The sequence below is a fragment of the Peromyscus maniculatus genome, chromosome 9, assembly GCF_049852395.1.
Source record: "Peromyscus maniculatus bairdii isolate BWxNUB_F1_BW_parent chromosome 9, HU_Pman_BW_mat_3.1, whole genome shotgun sequence".
Taxonomy (NCBI): Eukaryota; Metazoa; Chordata; class Mammalia; order Rodentia; family Cricetidae; genus Peromyscus; species Peromyscus maniculatus.
The window spans coordinates 84,788,979-84,809,825 of NC_134860.1; the positions used below are offsets into that span (position 1 = coordinate 84,788,979).

A 20,847-nucleotide genomic window follows, 5' to 3' on the forward strand; every position below is an offset into this window, starting at 1 on the left:
GGAAGGTGGCTACCTTCCCACCTGTGGGTAAATGAAACCCATCTTAATCACCTAGTCAAAAGGACCAAGATTACTTTCCTCGGCCTAGTCTTGTCACTGATTAGGTTACATTACATGATGGACAGGATGAGGGGGGTGGGGGCAGCTGCCCTACTGTAATCTTGTTAATCACTTAACTTGTGGTAACAAGCATAGTTCGTGTAATTAATGAGAAGACAGGGGCCAGATGAGGTTAGATAGGGAGTTGAGAGCACAAGATATATCTCAATGTTCTGCTTCAGTAGCTTCCTGTATGCCTACACACAGCAAAATGCTTGCAATATGGTTAATGGGGGGTGCATTTAAAACTGCGTGCAATATAATTTCAACTTTATTGATGCTGATTTTATATATCCAGGATGTGGAATTTGAAGCATGGCTTTCATAAGCTTACATATTAGCACAGCTGCATGCAATGCACATTTTTACAATAAGGAAAGCTCTAAGTTACTATAGATAATACTTTTCACAGTGAATCAAAAATACAGACTATTTCCTTTAGAAATAAAAATGTGTATGCATTAGTAGAAGAATAAATGGGGATCTAAACTATGTCTAATAAATGATGGAGGCACAGATTTTTAAATAGGCTGAGTTTTTAATGCATATTTTCCAGGGTGTCAGAATATATTAAGCACATTATTCATTTGTTTTTTAATTCACATATATAAATTAACCAAACTCAAAAACCTCCTAGTTCTGTGAATTATTGATGTTGTCACCTGCTAGAGACTTAATTCCAAGAAAAATATACGAATCACTACATCACAAGCACAAATCCTTTTGACACAAATTCAATTTCTGTGGCAACAATAATATATTGACTTAGCTTATTTTTCTATTTTATGACACTTATTAATGGTGTATATAAAAGAAATCTATCATTTCTCCTTATTGTAAATGTAAACGACATCATGCCATCTTGGAAAAGTTAGGGTAAACATCAACATATTCACTCCACCTGCTAATGCAATAATGTAAATGAGAACACGATTCCAAAATGTAAAAAGTAGAAGATAAGATTCTTGGAGACTTTGTCTCATAATACTGATTGTTTCTATCGTACAATATAGGCTGCCAACTTGTACATGACATTACATGAAATGTGAGGAGCACCTACGCCCTCTCCAGGACCTTATAACCAAAATGGTACAAATAAAATTAATCAAAATGCAGAACAAGGGGTGAGTCTCTAAACACAGTGTGCAATGACAAGAGTTCCTATCTGCTAATTATATACTCTCAAATAACATGCAAACATCATAGCAGTCAAATCAAATGTATTGCCACAAATAAGTTAAAGCTTGCAATATAGAACCCATTCTTCTAAAGGAATGAGTGTCCTGGTTCATGTAAATGTTTATTACGTGAGACATTTGTTTAGCTTGAACTATTTGGGGGGCCCCTAGGCAGGGGGATCAGGACCCGTCCCTGGTGCATGAGTGGGCTTTTTGGAGCCTAGTGCCTAAGGTGTGACACCTTGTGCAGCCTTGGTGCAGGAGGCAGGGGCTTGGACCTGCCTCAACTCAATGAACTAGGCTCTGCTGACTCCCCATGGGAGACCTTGACTTGGAGGAGGTGGGAATGAGGGGTGGGTTGGAGGGGGAAGGCTGGGGGTGGAAAGAGGGAGGAGGGGGAATCTGTGATTGGTATGTAAAAGGAATAGAAAATTTCTTAATAAAAAAAAGGGAAAAAATAAAAGATGTTTATTAAACCCTACTATATTCTAACAAGGTACTTGGCAATAAATAAAGTGCTTTTTTTTTTCCTGTTGTTTATCCTAGGAGAACTTATTTTCTATTAGAGAAACAGATTTAAAAAAAATACAAGTAGCCGGGCGGTGGTGGCGCACGCCTTTAATCCCAGCACTTGGGAGGCAGAGCCAGGCGGATCTCTGTGAGTTCAAGGCCAGCCTGGTCTCCAAAGCGAGCTCCAGGAAAAGCGCAAAGCTACACAGAGAAACCCTGTCTCGAAAAACCAAAAAAAAAAAAAAAAAAAAAAAAAAAAAAAAATACAAGTAAATTACAGAAGATGTTGGAAGGTGATGAGTACTCTGAAATGACAGGCAGTGCTGTGACCACAGAGGGAACTTTGAATTGAGGAAGAAAGGGTTGACTACTGCAATATGAAGAATGAGGGCCAGAGAAACGGCTTAATAGTTAAGAGCACTGGTTTGCTCTTCCAGAGGTCCAGAGATCAATTCCCAGCAACCAGATGGTGGCTCACAACCTCTGGTGCCCTCTTCTGGCATGCAGGCCTATATGAAGGCAGAGCACTGTATACATAATAAATAAATAAATCTTTTTAAAAAGAAGGAAGGGAGGGAGGGAGGGAGGGAGGGAGGGAGGGAGGGAGGGAGGAAGGAAAGAAAGAAAGAAAGAAAGAAAGAAAGAAAGAAAGAAAGAAAGAAAGAAAGAAAGAAAGAAAGAAAGAAAGAAAGAAAGAAAGAAAGAAAGGGCAGCTGGGCTGTGGTGGCACATATAATCAATTAATAATACATAATAGTCAAATAACATCAGCAGATTACATAAGCTCCATGGTGCGAGGCTGGTCCTGTGCTTAAGTAATCATTTACTTCGGGGCCTTTTCAGTGGCTTGTTTGGCCAGAGACATTTACTGTTGTTTGGTTATGCTTCCAGAGTCATTTACTAAGGACATTAGAAATACTCCCCAAACACTAAAAGCCAATAAAAGCAATTTTGGGACAAACTCAGCTAATTCTGTAAACAAAACTGTTTTTTTAATGTAGGATTAGTCCAAAGGGCATAAGGAACAGCCAAGCTTGTTTAAAGAAAAGAGGGCAAGGGGAAAATACTTAACTATTTAAACATAACTCCAAAGAGCCCTTGGGACTACTATGCGTGGTATTTCTAAGAAGTTCTCTCTATGTCTTTACACAGATAGTCCTGGCCTTATGGACTCCAGAAAGCCCAGCACCAACTGGTATTTGTCCCTGCTCCAGCCCTAATACCTTTCTTCTGCACCAATCCCCAAATTACTGAAGCATCAACAGTTTAATCCTCTCCTCAGTAATTCTATACATAATCTTGTAACCTTTCTGGAAGAAAGGAAGATACCCTAAAGAGGCATTTATGCTCCCTCTGAAATAATGGATCACCCCAGTAAATTGGAAGTTGCCCAGGTATCTCATGCTGAGGGAAGGAAAAGGCTGAAGCCAGAGGGAAGTCTGAGATTTCACACAGTTCTGAGAGTCAGATCACCTTGCTGGGCGGACTGGAACCAAGGCAATGATGGGCAGGGCCACACTTTGACAATGACAGCAGACGTTCGAATACCTTCTGCCTAACTTAAACCTAAGCCTCATATCTGGACCACCACGGTGGACTTGGAGAGGAGCAGTCATCCAGCCTCCTGTCTCCTCTTCCTAATGTGCCCACATCAAATCAAGAGTTCTCTGCTTGCAGTATAAACTGTGTCTTTAATTGGCCCATTGAGGATGAGTAACCAGGACTAACTGATTAGGGCTGCCAGAACCCAGGCTCTAATCCTAACAAATGTGGTGAGGCGACCCACCACTGCTCTTCATTCTTTCTGCACTCTGAGACACTGCCAGCTCCATCCCTCTGTCCAGGCTGCTTCTGCCCTAACTGCCTGAGCCTCCCTTTCTTCTCTGTACCTAGCGAGGCACTGCCCCCAGGCTTTGCAGACTTACCTGGGACAGCTATGCAGAGTTCACAGCATCTTAATCCATTTTCTTCCTTCCTTCCCTAAGACCCTTGCAGAGATCACCTTCCTTCATGAATGGCCTCAAAGCAACCAGTCTTGCCTATCTGGGGTCCTTGAATCATTCCTCTAATCTGTTTTAATCCAGTCCTTATTGCTAAATGCATGCCAGCTTGTGGCCCTCTCTCTAGGGCAGCGGTTCTCAACCTGTGGGTCAACGACACCTTTGGGGGTCAAACAATCTTTTCACAAGAGTCACCTAAGGCCACTGGAAAAGATATTTACATTATGATTCATAACAGTAGCAAAATTATAGTTATGAAGCAGCAACAAAAATAATTTTATAGTTGGGGGTCACCACAATATGAGGAACTGCATTAAAGGATTGTAGCATTAGGAAGGCTGAGAACCACTGTTCTGGGGCATGGTTTCTGTTATGGTTACTTTATTTACAGCCGGCTGTCAATGTATGTCCCTCTTCTCAGCTGCTGGGGGCCCCCCACATTGTATCGTTGTATCTGATCTCCAGGCAAAGAACCCTAAATGGTCTGACTTTCTCAATACCATCCCTAGGGCCAGGAAACCTTTGGGGCATCAGGAAGCTAACAGAGATAGAGGAATGAGATGTCAGGAAAATAAAGTAGGTCCTACACATATATACACTAAGTATGGGCCAATCCTCATTATCATTAAAAGATGAAGACCTACCTCCATCTTCCCACAGCCTTTTTGTTTACAATTCCCTCCAGACACTCATCACTATTTGTTTTATAGCTTCCTGCTTATAACTTATCTTTTATTTTTAATAACCCTAACCTTCCACAACACTGGGAGCATTTATAAGCCCTCCAGAATTCAATCCAACTTCAAATGAGAATCACCTGAAGCTGTTTCCTTCTCTGATATACAGACTCCTGAGTAATCTCCCAGACCAACCAAATCAAAAGACCCAAAGGTGAGGCTTGTCCTGGGTTGTCAACTCTCCCAGCTGACTGTAATATAAAACCAGAGTAGCGATCCAGTTAGGCAAGCTATATGAAATTGAGTCTTCTAATACCTCAACGGTCAGGAAGCAATCTAAGGAGATATATATGTGTGTGTGTATATGTATATGTATATGTATACATATATACATCTGCATATGGTGGGTAACTGCTGGTTTATTTGCATTGTGCACACCATCCCTTCCCTAGAATGCCTGTCATGAAGGTGAACCCAGCAGCCTTCACACTGGCCACAGTTAAACACAGGACAGAATAGAAACCCAAACAGTGTCAGTCCAATTCCCCTCTCCTCTGTAAAGCTGTGAGACTCATGGACATCAGTCTCCTCTTTCACTGACCATGGGCATATACGCATACCTGGAACTGAGAGGCCTCAGACCTGGCCATGTGAGTTAAAAGCAGTGAGAGGCGCATTATTCAGAGGAACAATGGTGAATCAGATGCCTAGTGAAGAACAAAGTTAGACTACATGGTAGTGAGGGAGAGAGGTGAGAAGGTACTGACTTTCAGTTCTGGGCTAGAGTCCACCACGAGGGCTGGCAGTCCTTCGTTTGATTCCTGGAGCTATGCACTATGACCTTACAATTCCCATTCCTAAGCTTAAAAGAGACACCACACAGTGACCTATTCCTTTAAGCCAAATGGCCCTAGACCAAGAATCCAAGCTTGCTAAATTGCCCTTAGGTTCCCATATGACACAGCCTACATTTTCATCATTATGGCCACTACTTTGCGTACTTACTGCAATTACTAATATGCCAAACTGCCCTACAAGCCATTATTAGCCCCATCTCAGAGATCAGAAAATTGAGTGGCCCAGAAGTAACTTGGCAGAGCTGGTAAGTGGCCAGTCTAAGAATGGGATCAAGGTCAACTACAAACCAGGCTGCTCTCATTCCCTTTCCCACTGGCCCCTCAGCTACGACAGACCACCAGAGTTATACCTAGAAAGACAGCGAAGATGGGCAGTGTCTGAGTTACAGACAAAGGCAAAGAGGAGTAAAATCGAATGTACAGGGTGAGCACAGTTCCAATCGGAGGGTTATTCAGCACTAACAACACTGAGCACCCAGGATAAGAACTGCAGGGAAAGGTGTAGTTCCTATAAATGGACCAGCACTGGTAAGAACACACATTCTTGTGAGGGAGTTTCTTCCTTTGTTTGATGAAGTTGCTCTCTGAGGTCTGTAACAAAAAGGAAATGAGTATCTGAGGTTTACTTCTCAAATATGTTTATGTGGCGATTTCTTCTGAGATGAAAACTTTCCATCGTGAAGAGAAACTCAGGAAGACACAGTGTGTTGAAAAGGAGGTGAAGCAGGGTGGTGTAAGGCACCAGTTCTCAAGCTGTGGGTCGCGCCCCGTGGGGGTCCAACAGTCCCTTATCTGGGCTGAGTAGACATTCCTTGATGTCTCCCCGAACAGTGTCACACAACACTACGTGTTAGTTAAGCTTTAGTACAGAGTACAATCCCTGTCCAATGTATCTTTCTGACTCGGGATAAAGCAGAAGCCATGAAAATAACCACATCCCAAGATAATATTTTTGATAGTTTGAAATTAAGTAAACTATCACTAAGTGTCCTTGCCTAATTTGACTAATACTTTTATTTCCAGCCTCTAAATTGCTGAATCACTTAAACCAAATCCAAAAGACTGCACCTTTGCAAAGTAAATGCCTGAATAAAGCAGGGGAACACAATTGGAGTTCTTCTGTCCAGTTCCAATATTAATAACCACAGTTGTGCTTCCTGTGTCTTTTAGATCCACTAATCAAGCAGGATACAGATGGAGAACCTGAAACCAGCTAGCAAGCCACTTGTCAGGCCTGGAATATGAAGACCTATGAAACACAGAACTTGCCCTGAACGAGTTTAGAACTCCCACAGCCCAGCTACATATAAAGTTAGAGGCCAGGGTGGGCTACTGGAGATCATGAGATGCTGCCTCAGAGGGAAAAAAAAAAGTCCTTACAAAATAAATTTATACAAAAGGAAATACAGGCCACTGATGAAATAAAGTAATAAAAATGTTTAGCATAATCACTGAAAAAAAACAGAAAGGTGTAACCAGAGAGCAACTCAAAAGTCAGGGCTCAATCACACTGCCAGTGTTCGTATCTATCAAGCCTTGCTCCCGGCTGGGACACCTCAGGAAGGTACCCAAGCCTCTTCAGATCTATGTGAGAGTCCTGCTTCAAAGTAGTGTGTGAGGAGTACAGGATTGAGAGTGCCCAGCCCCAGGTCAGAGCACTGTGAGGGAGCTGCTGTACTGATGAGCATGCGCCTACAGTGTTCAATCCCAAATAATAGGGGCGGAAGTTCAAATAGCAGGGAGAGTTTCCACCAGGAGGCAGCAGCCAGGGTCAGACTGCAGTCACTGCCAGGTTCCTCCGAGTGGAGATCTGAGGCAAGACAAGTGAGTGAAAGGTCATTTCATCTATTTATAGTTCACCATATGTGAGGTCGCAAGAAGTACGGAATCTGAAGGCATGCGGGATCAGAAAAAAAGCCCCAGGGTTACCTCTGTCTCTGGAGTGGGGGTTTAGTAAGAAACAAATGTTGACAGGGAAAGGGGGCAGAGAAAGACAGAGGTGAGGTCAGGGGCTAGACCTTGAGAGTAAGGTCCAAACTCCATGATGTGTGTCCCACTCCAATGAAGGGCAGAGTGCCTGGACACAACCCCAGGGTCTGACACTGAAGTAATGAGAAGAGAGGAAGGGGGAAAGTGAGAGGGGAAAAAGTCAAAAGGTTCAGAAACAGATCTCCTGTCAGATCCCCTCAACATGATCAGATCCGCATGCCATGTTTCATAATAATGAGTTCTCCAACACTTTCAAGTGTCCTAAAAAGAGTAGAACTAATAAAAGAGGTCACATATAAATTGGCAAGCACAACACCTAACTTGTCATAATAAACATTAACCCAACTAATCTTCACAACAAACCACAAATCCTGATCATGTCCATCTTACCAATAGGAACCTGGACGCTCACACACAGATTGAGAACTCTGCCTAAACCTAAACTATGACAGTGGTTATGGCTATAGCTCTAAAGTCATAGCCTAGAGCAGTCAGAAAACGTCTGGTAGTTTTTACACACCTTTGCCCCACACCACTAGAACATTCCATAAAAGGAAATAGATATTTAGGATATCTAAACTACATTTAAACTTAAATTAATCATGAATGAATTAAGGAACCAAGTGGTATAAAGTTACAAGAAGAATTGGCTTCTCAATTAGGCAAGCATTCAGATTGTCTACAAGTCAACCAGGCACCACAGAAAAAATGACCTTCAGGCTTGTGAGCATACTCATAAAGGGACTGAAAGCTTGTTGAAGGAAACATATCAATAAGAGCAAAACACCCTTTGACGGGAGGCTGACTGAAGTTAGAACATGATTTTAATTGGAGACCTTCACCCTTTATAAAGAAATGAACCTGTCACATTGGATTTCTGGATGCAGATTATATGTACTCCATTTTTTATGTTCATTTCTCAGGCTGTCAAATTATTCATTAAAAATGAATTGTAATTGTCATTATGAATTGAATTCTATCCAAAGTTTCAATAAACAAAAACAGTTTAATTCTAACGTCCATAATTAATGTCACCAATGTGAAAACCTTTTATTTAAAAATGGAACATTAGAAGGTTTTACTTTATGGTACAAACAAACAGCCTACCTTGGGAAAATGAAGCAATTAGAGTCAAAACTCCCCATGTCCTAGGGAAATAGTTCACAATAAAATTAGCCAAATAGAGACAGGTGTGGTAGGTAGTACATGTCTATAATGCCAGCATCTGGAAGACTGAACAGGAAGATCAGGAATTCATGGCCATTTTTTGCTATAAAGTGAGTTCAAAGCCAATTTAGACTACAGTAGACATTGTCTCAAATAAAATGAATTTAAATCAATCAAATAAGTACATGATTATGGATTTCACAATTAATCCATGTAACATACCTAAGGGTTTCATAATAGTCTATAGTGTAACTCCTTGGAGGAAGCGGTGGCACTCTGACCTGGCACTTAGCTATTCTTTAACTTGTGAAGGTATGACTTGGACCTCACCTGTCTGAACACAGCTCAAATCCCTCAGCACAAAGGTCCTCATTCCATACATTAAATCATAACCTCCTTCCTTCCCAGTATTTTACATGTACCATGGTGCTCAATGATGGAGAACAAAGAAAAGATTAATTCCATTCACAGATCTACTTTTAAAAGAAGAGAAAAACAGTAAAATAAAAACCTGCTTTTTTAAAAAAGGGTTTTTAAATTTTTTAAGCCCTGTAAGACCTCAAGGAAATTACAGGGAGATAATATAAACAAAGGAGAGCAAAAGGACATTACAATGGGCTTTATAAAGTTTCATTTTTTAAAGCTTATTGGTGAGTGCCCTAAATAAAGATATATTTAAGACTGCAAGGCTCTACTTCACCCAAGAAACCTCTTAGAACTAACCCTTCTGACACTCGCTGTATAAATCCTTCACTCCTGGTAAGTGCTGACACCATCTCTGTCTCATCATTAAACAAAAAGCTAGGCTGGAAAACCTCGGTTTGATTCAAGTCCTATTAAATCCAGTAACAGTGACTCAGTCTTAGCAACCAATCATCAATCACATTAAACTAATGGTGTTGTTAATTTGCATCTTAGTGGTTTTATAGTTTTGTTTTGGGTTTATATGTTAATCTGGCTTAGTTTGAAGCTACAAAAGATCCATAAGTACACTTACACTCAGCTTTATATCTACACATATATTAGTAGCATTATTTTTATTATCATTCATGACAATTCCAGAGCATCGCAGGAATTTTTCTCTCAATTTGCAGTAGCTCCCCTTATAGGTTTCTTTTTGGTGTAATTCTCATTTATATGCAGGTTTCACTGTTCCATGAGCCTCGTTTTACAAATAAGAAACACTCCTCAGAAAGCTTTCGAAACCTGCCCTGACCATTAGTCATCAGACCATAACCCTGCCTCTACCGTCACCAGGAACTGCCAAATAATGTTTCTGCCTCTATACACCAGGAGGAACAACCTGGTTTGACTAAGATTGTCCAGGATGAGAACGCTAGTCAAATACCCAGCATGTATGTGCCTAAAATACAAACAGAAATTGCATTGCTACTATTACTGTAACAGCCATAGCAAAAGCAGCACCCTATAAACAGCAAACACTCAGAAGTAACCGTGAGCCAAATGCTGCTCCTCTGGGCCTATGACCATCCAACTTTTCATCTACAAAACTGCCCTGCTTTCCCCATGAAGAAAGAAAGGCACCTAGAGAGGTTCAGTTACTGCCCACAGCTGCCCAGCTAACATGTAGCACAGCTGGGATCCCAGGCCTGAGATTGGGAGACTGCTCACGTTATCCATGCCTCTCCAAAAAGAAACAGAACAGTAACAAAGAATGGCAGTGAGCTATGTGAAGAGTCAAGTCTATAGGGAGCACTTCCAGAAAGGCTGCGGCAAGTAGCTGGGAACTTGAACATTTCAGCAACAAAGCTGAACGTTTTTAAACTCTCAAATTGTCCCCTAATTTACTAATGAACACTTGCCTTGCTATTTGAGAAAAATTACTCCAAATGGTAAGGTGTTTCAATGCCATCCTGCTGCTATTGAGAAGACATTACCTTTGTAGGTGTTGTTCAAAAGGAGCCTCTGCTTTGATCCTTAATATCCCATGAAGTAAAAGGTTATGCTTAATCTATATTTTATGGATCTAAAAGTCAAATGAGGCTTGGGATAAACAAGCACGAGTGTGAGGTAAGCATATTCTTCAGCATTCACTTGATTCCTGGTTTAGATGACACGATGTGCCAAGTTAAAGACAATTACATTAGTGCAATACCTTACAGGGTTTTGGTTTTTTTCCTTGTATTATTCTGCAAACATAAACTAGTTATATACAATGTTAATTTACATTCTATATAAAAAGCCAATTTTAAATCCAATTTATAAGGCAATAAATATATAAAGATCCTAGGACACAGCAATAAAGTTATGCTATAAAGCAGAGTTAATTCAAGGCAACAATAATAAAAGCATGACAAATTTTAGCATTCCACCAACTGCACAAAGGTGTTTCAGGTAACATCTGTTCAGAAGCAATTGCTACAAGACAGACTAGATGAGATGCAAGGTTTCACAGTATAATAAATGTATGTCAGTTTGCTTGCTTCATAATTAAAGACACGAGTCTTTGAAAAAAGCAATTAAGCCTTGCTCTAAATCTGAGACAATCATCACTATGCCCACCCATCCTTACCCTCAAAGAAAAAGAGCCACCCAGTCTACAAATACTGAACACTACATATCTCCATTCTCAGCAGCTAACTGTACTCCCCAAAGAGCCACTTGATGCATTTTTCATAAGTCATACATTAAAAGGGATTGGGGGGGGGGGCAGTTTAAAGACCAAGCCTGAACTTCTTATGGCTATATAACCTCGGCCAAAATATCAACCTCTGAACCTCCCTCAGTTTTCCTATGTCTAATGGTAAAGAAAAAAAAAACATTTTGGGTTTGGTGGGAGTGGGGGTTCCTTTTGGAAGAGTGGGTTCTATTCATAAGGAAAACTAAAAAGGTTAGGGCTATTTCTTAGAAAAGCGGCCTAAATAAAATGCTTTGCTGGTAATGAAGGTTACTATGGCTGATACATTACAGGATTGTTGATATGCATGATATGTGCAAATGCACCCAAAGCTTTCAATTAAGAGCAGAATTTGGATTCTGGATTATTTACTGTGGCCTGGAATCTCTGTGTTCCAGGCCAGTCTGATCTATGTAGTTAGGCCAGCCAGAGTGAGACTCAGTCTCAAAAAGAAAAAGAAATTTAAACAGATTAGATAGTTCTGAGACTTTTCAACATGATCATCCTTGTAAGTACAATACCTGCTTGGCTTCCTAAAAACTTACCACAAAGTTGGTGGCTCAAAACACAAATTCATCCAGCAGTTCTAGAGGGCAGACGTTTCTCTGCGCCACCATCACAGTGTGTTGGTGGGGCCTCTCTGCTTTTGACATTGCAGCAACATGTGTTCAGCCACAGGCTGGCCACGCATGCGTGGAGAACACTGCCTGACTCCCACTTTCTGATGGCTGAATCACTAACCTGTCTCCATAGTCACATCCCCTTCTCCTCCTCTGTAGGCAAAACTTCTCCCCTTGCCGGGCGGTGGTGATGCACACCTTTAATCCCAGCACTCAGGAGGCAGAGGCAGGCGGATCTCTGTGAGTTCGAGGCCAGCATGGTCTCCAAAGCGAGTTCCAGGGAAGGCACAAACCAAAAAACAAAAAAACGAAAAACAAAAAACTTCTCCCCTCACTCTAGCAAGCTGAAATAATCTACCATTTTCAGCCTGAAAACATAATACTAAAGTTTTTTTCTGCCATAGAAGGTAACAGCCGAAGGCTCCACAGAACAAGGATTAAAGATCTTCCTACACCTGCTTCCAAACACACCTAGAGACAACAAAGCAAGCATGCCCTAATGTCATTAAGCCTGCTCTCATTCCACCTCTTCCTAAATCTACGATAAACACAAGTCGGCCAACTTTCTATCTCTTCCCACCTCACAACCTACTTATGACAGTGACGTCATTACCCATACATTTATTAGAGACGTTGTTAATAGTTTTTAGAAGAGAAAAGAAGCCATATACATTTATTAGAGACATTGTTAACAGTTTTTAAATGAGAAAGGACGACTCAAACTCCTAAAACTCACAAAAAACAGAGTACGAATCAAGGGATCAGGACCGTGTGACCATCAGCACTTTTATATAACTCACGTTTACTCAAATGACAAGTCTACTAATCAAACCTTGTAGGAAGCCATGGCCTTGGACTGAGCATCTGACTGGACCCAACAGCCAAACCAACGAAGTTTAATCACAGTAACTGAGTCTGGCTAGTTACAGAAGATCCAAACACCAGTCAACAGATTAGGCTCAAAACAAGTAACTAGTTCAGTTATAACTAAAGGAATAACTCCTCAGCCTAGAGTCAATTATGCTAATTCCTCTGCCTGATGTCTTGGCTCATAAGTACTGACAACAACCTGCTCAGAGTTCTCACAGTTCTCCGGTTCTGGGAGTTGTCTACCTACCAAATACTCCAATTGAATGTATTGAGATTTATAAACCTTGCTCATTCATAATGCCCAACTGATCATTAACAATGCCCCAAAATGCCACATATACCCCAGTCCCAATTGATACATCTAGCTCCTGTACCTATGGCTCAGGGATCATTGCAAAGGAGATGGGACAGAAACATTGTAAGAGCCACAGTAACAGGATGGAAAAAGGAAAAAAAAAATCTCACAACCAAAACAGGAGGAATTATAAAGATATAATCAAACAAAAGCAATCTACTCAGTAGAAACCATTAGAGACAAGATTTGCCCTAAAGGGTGTGAGAACTTTAAAGAATATTCCTAATTGAAGAATTCCTCTGCCAGTTTGGATTACTGATTTATAGGCCTTGTGTTACATACTGGCACCCATACAGATGAAGCCTTCTCCCAGGTGCCACATGTCTTAGTCTGTCTAGCCCTGGTGACAGTCAGTGGGTGAGCTGTGTGTGGCTAACAGCAATGGGAGGAAGGGGAAGCACTGCAAGGCTTTTCACAACCCATAGGAACAGCTTTCTGCTCATTTCTGTTCCAGAAGGGAAATAGGACTCAGGCCTGGGTACGGCCTACAAGCCCTAGAGCAAGTTCCAGGTGTGATGATTCTGCTGAATGCTCTCTCTCTCTCCTAGTCTCTACAGAGGCACCAACCTTTCCTCTCAGCACCCTTCAACTGCACTGTTCCCAGCCGCTCTCTCAGCATCTCCATGTATGGTGCCTACCAGATCTTCTACTGAAACCACGCTGGTAGGTTTACAAACAGCACACAACAAGGGAGCCAGCCCAACATTATACAGGTACAGTCCGTCCAGTTTCTATTGCTTACACTTACCGAGAAGACAGCAAATATGCTACAAATGTTTTTACCCAATTGGTCAATGACTCAAAGCCAACAGGTTTACATTCAGTAGAAATCAAGGATTCATTTGTCTTCCCTATCAAAATAAGATTCAGTAGGCACCAGAGGTGGACAAGACTAAGACAAGAACCATGTGACCAGTTTACAATCAGATCTACTATCAGCTTGTCCCTTTACAGAAGCGAACAAAAAAAAAAATGAACTAAATCATTGCTACCCTTGTCATATGGCAAAACTACATTACTTGTTCTAAAAGCTCAGAAAAGGACAGGGTGACCCGAAGAAAAATGGCTAATATCGTGTCGTCTCGATCAAGAAAAAGAAAAGAATTGACTTGACATCCAGCAATAAAGCTGACTGAACTACAGACCAGTCACTCCTAGAGGCAGTCAGGATCTGTGATGGTCTCAAAGATCACACGCCATCCCAAAACAGGACAGTATGGGAGATCAAGGCAGTGAGGGGGGGGCAGGCTGAAAGAGCTGCTCAGAAGGCAGATGGGTGTGGACACTAGGCCTTTGGCAAAAACAGAGAGGTGAAGTGGGATAGTTCAACAGGAAAAAAATGGCCCTAAGCCAGCTGCATGATCAGGATTCTGATGGAAACAGCAAAGCACCTCCCTAGAAAAGCACCCCAGTTGAGGGCCCCCTGGAATTCCACTGGTTTAAAGTGACGAGTTTACTTACGTCAACAAGGAGGAAAAGCAAACAGCAAAGAAATCAAGCAATGTAGAAGGTCCAAAGACTGCACATATCAAAACTACTACGGAAGAAACAGCCAAGACACAGAGGACTATCAAGAATGCCCAGACAGGGACGAAAAAGAATCAACTGGAACTCACCAAAATAAAGGGCAACTGCTAACATCAAGTAAGACAGCAGAGCAGACAGAGCTGATGCCACATTGATGAAACAGAGGATACGTGTGACGAAACTGCTATGGACACATCCTTCTCCAGAGTCTAACTAACTCAGTGCGCTTCTCACCCTCACCAAGGAAACTTCTCTTTGCAGCAGATGAAGGCCATCATGGAAGACCACAACTGACCAAAAGGCAGAGTTGGAGGGCCCAATCCCAGTTTATTCATCTAGAAAACAACCCCTGCACCTAAGGCTCACGAACATTGCAGAAGAGGAGACAGAAAGCAGGAGGAACAGGAAGTGTGCTGAGATACTGTGTCTCCTAGAAATGTCAGAGAAGCTATACCTATGAAGTCTCACCAACACGGATGCCAAAAGAAGACCTGAGCCGGGACAGCATCAACAGGCATGCTAACATGGAAGGAGGAAAGCTCAGGAAGACTCAATCCGAGACAAAGAAGTTCAGGCAACTAAGGAATGATGAGAGCAGAATAGTTTTCCCCAGGAAAGAGCACACCAACTGGTTATCCAATACCAAATGATCAGACCTGAAACCATACAAGTAATTATAAGGAATGAGCAGGTTGTATTCAAATATTTAAGAATATAAAGCCAGGCAGTGGTGGTACACATCTTTACTACCAGCATTAGGGAGGCAGAGGTAGGTGGATCTCTGTGAGTCTGAAGACAGCCTGGTCTACAGAGTGAGTTCCAAGAGAGACAGGACTACACAGAAAAACCCTTTCTCCTGTTTTCAAAATACACACACATATATGTAACAACTAAAGAAAAAGAGGCCATGAATTTGAGGGTAGGGTGAGATATGGGAGGGGTTGGAGGAGACAAAAATGACAGCCTACAGAATGGGAAAAGATCTTCACCAACCCCACATCTGACAGAGGATTGGTGTCCAAAATATATAAAGAATTCAACAAACTAGACATTAAAATACCAAACAATCCAATTAAAAAATGGGCTACAGAGCTAAACAGAGAATTCTCAACAGAGGAAACTCAAATGGCTGAAAGACGTTTAAGGAAATGCTGAACATCCTTAATCATCAGGGAAATGCAAATCAAAACGACTCTGAGATACCATCTTATACCTGTCAGGATGGCTAAGATCAAAAACACTGAAGACACCTTATGCTGGACAGGATGGAGAGCAAAGGGAACACTCCTCCACTGTTGGTGGGAATGCAAACTTGTCCAGCCACTCTGGAAATCAGTATGGCGGTTTCTCAGAAAATTGGGAATAAGTCTTCCTCAAGACCCAGCTATACCACTCTTGGGCATATTCCCAAAGGAATGCTCAATCATACCACAAGAACACATGCTCAACTATGTTCATAGCAGCATTATTCATAACAGCCAGAACCTGGAAACAACCTAGATGTCCCTCAACCAAAGAATGGATAAGGAAAATGTGGCACATATACACACAATGGAGTTCTACTCAGCAGTGAAAAACAATGACATCATGAGGTTTGCAGGCAAATGGATGGAACTAGAAAAAATCATCCTGAGTGAAGTAACCCAGACTCAGGACAGACATGATATGTACTCACTCATAAGTGGATACTAGATGTAAAACAAAGGATAACCAGACTACAACCCACAGCTCCAGAGAAACTAGCTAACAAGGAGGACCCTAAGAGGGCTGCATGGATTGCCCTGGGAAGGGGGTGGGGGGCGATAGGGGATGGGGGATGAGAACATAAGGGAACAGGGTAGTTAAGCTGGAACAAGGATGGAGTGGGAGAGCAATGACAGAGATACCATGATAGAGGGAGACATCATGGGGTTAGGGAGAAAGAGGGTGCTAGGGAAGTGTGGGAGCCCGTTCTCGGGTTCCTCGTGGCTTTACCCAGCAGGTCCGCATAGAGGATAATTAGGACCACCAGCCTGAGTGCAGGTGTCTGAGATAGTCTGCACTTGGCTGTGCTGGGGGAGGAGGTCTTTTGCTCCACCCCTTGGCATCTCTATAAAAACCCTGGGGCAGAGACAGTCAGGGCCCATTGGAATAGGTTCCAGGCCCTCTCGAGGCTATCCTTTATTTTCTGTTTATCTCCGCAAGATTCTCCGCTATAAATCCTTCTATCTAATATTTCCTGCTGCTCGCACTCAAGAAAACTCTGGGAAGCTGTGGGGTTGGTGGGTAAACGCCCCACAGGGAAGTTCCCAGGAATCCACAAGGATGGCCCCAGCTTAGACTACTAGCAATAGGGGAGAGGGTGCCTGAACTGGCCTACCCCAGTAATCAGATCAGTGGGTACCCAACTGTCATCATAGAGCCTTTCTCCAGTAACTGATGAAAGCAGATGCAGAGATCCACAGCCAGGCTCCAGGAGTCCAGTTGAGGAGAAGAGAGATTCTGTGAGCAAGGGGCATCAAGATCATGATGGGGAAACCTACAGAGACAACCAAATCAAACTAGTTTAAAACCTTAATAGGTTCAAGGTTGGGGATTTAGCTCAGTGGTAGAGCACTTGCCTAGCAAGCGCAAGGCCCTGGGTTCGATCCTCAACTTAAAAAAAAAAAAGCATGTATCAAAATCTTAATAGGTTCTTACTTAGATCTTCAACCTCTACTTTTTCACATCCAAAGAAAATGCCTTGTGCAGAAGGGTCAGGGAAGCTGTCATTCAGAAGCTATATATAAAACCGTGGAAGAAGTAGCCAGCCCTACTTACTGTCCATCTCAATGTCAACAAAGTGCTTCCACTTATAAATATACATACCAGCCAATGGTATTTCTTAAATAAAAAAATAAAAAATAAATTAAAAAAAAAAAACCGCAAAGCCAACCCGATTAACGAGTTTCAGATACTTGACTCCTTCCAAACTAAACAAGACATTCTTTAGCAGTGACTACACATCCCGCCAAGTTTGAAAAAACGAGTTGCCTCACAATTTCATTTTTTAGTGGCTGCATAATACTCAAAATACACACACACACACACACACACACACACACACACACACACACACTCTATCTCTCCACTGGTGGGTGATTAGGCTGATTCTGTGACTTGGCTATTTTGAGTTGTAACAAAATAAACATGAGTTTATAGGCAAAAAAAAAAAAAAGAGTTGCCTCAACTTGGAAAAATACATCCACCTTCAAAAGTTCTTGTTGGATTAAAATATAGGAAATGGAGAGGGACTATTAGCTAAATGTTCACTTTCTGGCTTACAAGTCTGTTATACCAAAGGGGTGGGGTGAGATACAACTTTTTTTAAAATTGCAGAATCCGCCTAGATGACGTCAGTACATAGACATTTGAACTGTTTTTCAGACTGGCCCTAAGCAATGCGAGGCTTCAGAGAGAGCAGGGCATTCGTCCCAGATGGGAATCGAATCCCGCCCTGTCACTTGTGGATCTAAGCCAATTAGCAGCTCTGGCCTTGGGAAACAAACCTAGCTCCCCGCTCTCGGGGTTGTCAGCCTGGGGAGCAGGGAGCTGAAGGCCCCGGGAGACGCCGCACCCCGTGGCTCTGGACCACACTTACCAACTTGGGGCGCTTCTCCCCGAGCTCGTAGGGGCCTGCGGGCGGCGCGGGCGACAGGCCCTTCCGACGCGGGGCCTTGCTGTCCCGGCCGAGAGCGCGCGCCCGGTGCCTCTCCATCTGCCCGGGTCTCGATCGCGACCTGATCCGGCGCCGGGTTCCGCTGGCTTCACCTTCCGGGTCCCACGCCGGCAGCGCAGCGATTAACCGCTGCACCGGGGACGAGCCAACACATCCGAAATCTCCCGCCACCGCAGCCAGCCCGGTCAGCCAATCCCGCGCCGCGGAGCCAGGGACGCAAGCCCCGCCCCTTCCGGGGATGCCAAAGTCTGGGCCTGATTGGCCCTTCGGCCTGTCCATTGCGCTTCTCGCCCTCCGGCTGTGCAGGCGGCCAGCCAGAAGGTGCATAGTGAGAAGGAAGTTTGGAAGGAATGTTGAGCCAATGAGTCACTGGCAGGGCTTTGCTTGGACTTTGGGGGTAGGTTCTTGAAAACTCTAACCGCAGGGCGACTCTCCCGGTACTATTTGAGCAGCCCTGAATGTGAAAGCAACTGGTAAGCCCTGTGATTGGTATCTGAAGGTCTGGGGTGCCTGGGAGAAGTATTTCTGTGCTGTACTTGCAGGTGCCCATGCCTCTTAGAAAGGATGTTTTCTAGACTTGATTACCGTTTGCATAAAAACAGAGCTGTCACCTCATGAACGAGAGTTCATGCTGGAACCCAGAATGAATGGCCGTAGCCTGGAACTTGAACTCGGGTTGCCACAAATACCACATTCCAACGTAGGAACAGTTTCATGAAGTGTTTGATCATTGAAGCGCGGGGGGGAGGGGGGGAGAGTCATCAAGGAACTTTTCAAACACATTAGGAGATTTTTTTTTTTTTTTTTGTGGGTTACCAAAAAAAAAAAAAAAAGCATTCAGATGCTATGAGATGGCAACCTTTGGTTTGAAGTTGGTGGAAGCTAGTGAGCTTCTAAGGAAGAGCAAAAGGTATCACATGATTGTCAAGAATGTTAGATCAAACACAGTGATGAATGACAATTAAGTGAGCCAAGATTATTTGGCCCTGGATTTGCAGCATTCCAACTCTCCACAATCATGGGAATTCTCATCAGTCAATCAGCCTTGTAGAATTGTTAATGCAGGTGTGGCTTTCTCTGGAACTTTAGTTCACATTATTGATCACTTACAGCATGCCTAAGAGCCTGAATCTCACTCTGGATCAACCAAAATTAAAAGAAACACAGTTCAAACAGTTCACAGTTTAACATGGTTCACAAAAGTTGACGCAGGTAACCAATGTCAAAGTTGTAACAGCCATTCCACGAGTTTTTAAGAACAAGGGAAAATCCTAAATAAAAAGTAGAGGAAAGCAATAGTGTTAGGGTCAGAACCTGGGGTTAAGCAGCCTTATCAAGGGAGATTCGGGCACCTGTCCCCAATATGACAAGTAAAAGAAAACTCTGGAGATACATTCAGTGTGGTCACACTGGGAAGCGGAACAAATAAAAAGATCCCGGGATCCCCCAAGTCCACCTCTGGAGCACTGACATGAGGTTTGTATTTAAATAGTGGGCAAGGGGTATGCATAACTGAACAGTTCCAATCACACGCTGTGTCCCTGCACATCCTCGTCGCGATGGCTCCCGTGTGTACCACAAGTTGTCCGAACTGTGTCACGTCTCTTTCTAGGAGACAGGTTTCTGCTCTGGCTGACACCAACATTCAGTCTTTTCCTTCTCCATTATTAAAGAGCGGAGGGGCAAGGTGGTTGCAGCAGAAAGGATGCATGGATTTTCACAGGCAGAAGACAGGCGGGGCGTTCACGTAAGAGGTGGGGCAGGCAGCAAGGCCAAGAGAGGTCAAGAACACAGAGCTGAAGAAATTTACCTGGCCTGTCTTGAAGGTCCTTGAAATGAAACCATGTAGAAGAATGTGTTGCGTACACTGAAGGTCAAGTTTCGAGGCTAATGCAGTTTTCTCATACATCACTGTTTCTTCCCCTTTAAAAGTCAGCTTTGCCTTCCAACTATTTCCTTAAAGATATTGATCTCCTGACCGTACAGAGGTGATGTCAGCCAAGACAGGTGAACATGAAGTATTGATCTCGGTACAAGAAACAATTCCAGGTACTCCACAGAGATTAGCACAGGGGTTCAGAAAAAATGAGCCTAAGGTCAGAGTAAGTTTTCATCTCCAGCTTTTGGAGGTTTGGGTTTGGTTTTTGTCTTGCAGGGGGTGTTTGTTGCTCTTCTTGTTTTAATGCTAGTTTTTTTATTACGTCGCACAACCAGATTTTTGTCCTCAATGAGCATATACTACTTAAGGCAGCTTCCAAAAGAAGTTGCTAGCTCTGTGTCATGATGAACAACAAAGATGCAACTTTAATTCTTGGTATTTATTAGCTGCATGGTGTTGGAGATGATGTCTAACTTTCTTGGCTTCTCCATCAGCAAAGATTTCAAATAGGAATGCTTCAGGTTCAATGAGACAGTACACATATGGAACGCACATAGAGCCGTATATAGTGTCCTGCAGCCAAGAAGCACCAGGAGAAATACCTGTAGTTGGGACAACTTAGATTTATTACAGAGCATAAGAACATGTACTATGGTGAGCTATGGGGGGCTTAGGAAGAGGGTGTTAGCATTTGAAAGATCTGTATTTCGCTTGGGTGGTTTGGGGAAACTTCAAGGAAAAAAACTGCTAGGAGGACTGGCCTGGACTGGGTGCTGTCAGGAAA

The 20,847-nt window shown here is 42.8% G+C and overlaps 1 protein-coding gene across 3 annotated transcripts in view; it reads right to left on the reverse strand.

Annotated features, from left to right (window-relative positions):
* Diaph3 (diaphanous related formin 3) overlaps window positions 1-18,352 on the reverse strand; it is a 482,159-nt gene extending 463,807 nt beyond the window's left edge. For all 3 annotated transcript variants that reach the window (XM_076545449.1, XM_076545448.1, XM_076545447.1), the window contains exon 1: window positions 18,107-18,352. In XM_076545449.1, the coding sequence (XP_076401564.1) occupies window positions 18,107-18,223 (117 nt within the window). In that variant the 5' untranslated portion in view covers window positions 18,224-18,352. The remainder of the gene's footprint in view (window positions 1-18,106) is intronic.
* Window positions 18,353-20,847: the final 2,495 nt, after the last annotated feature.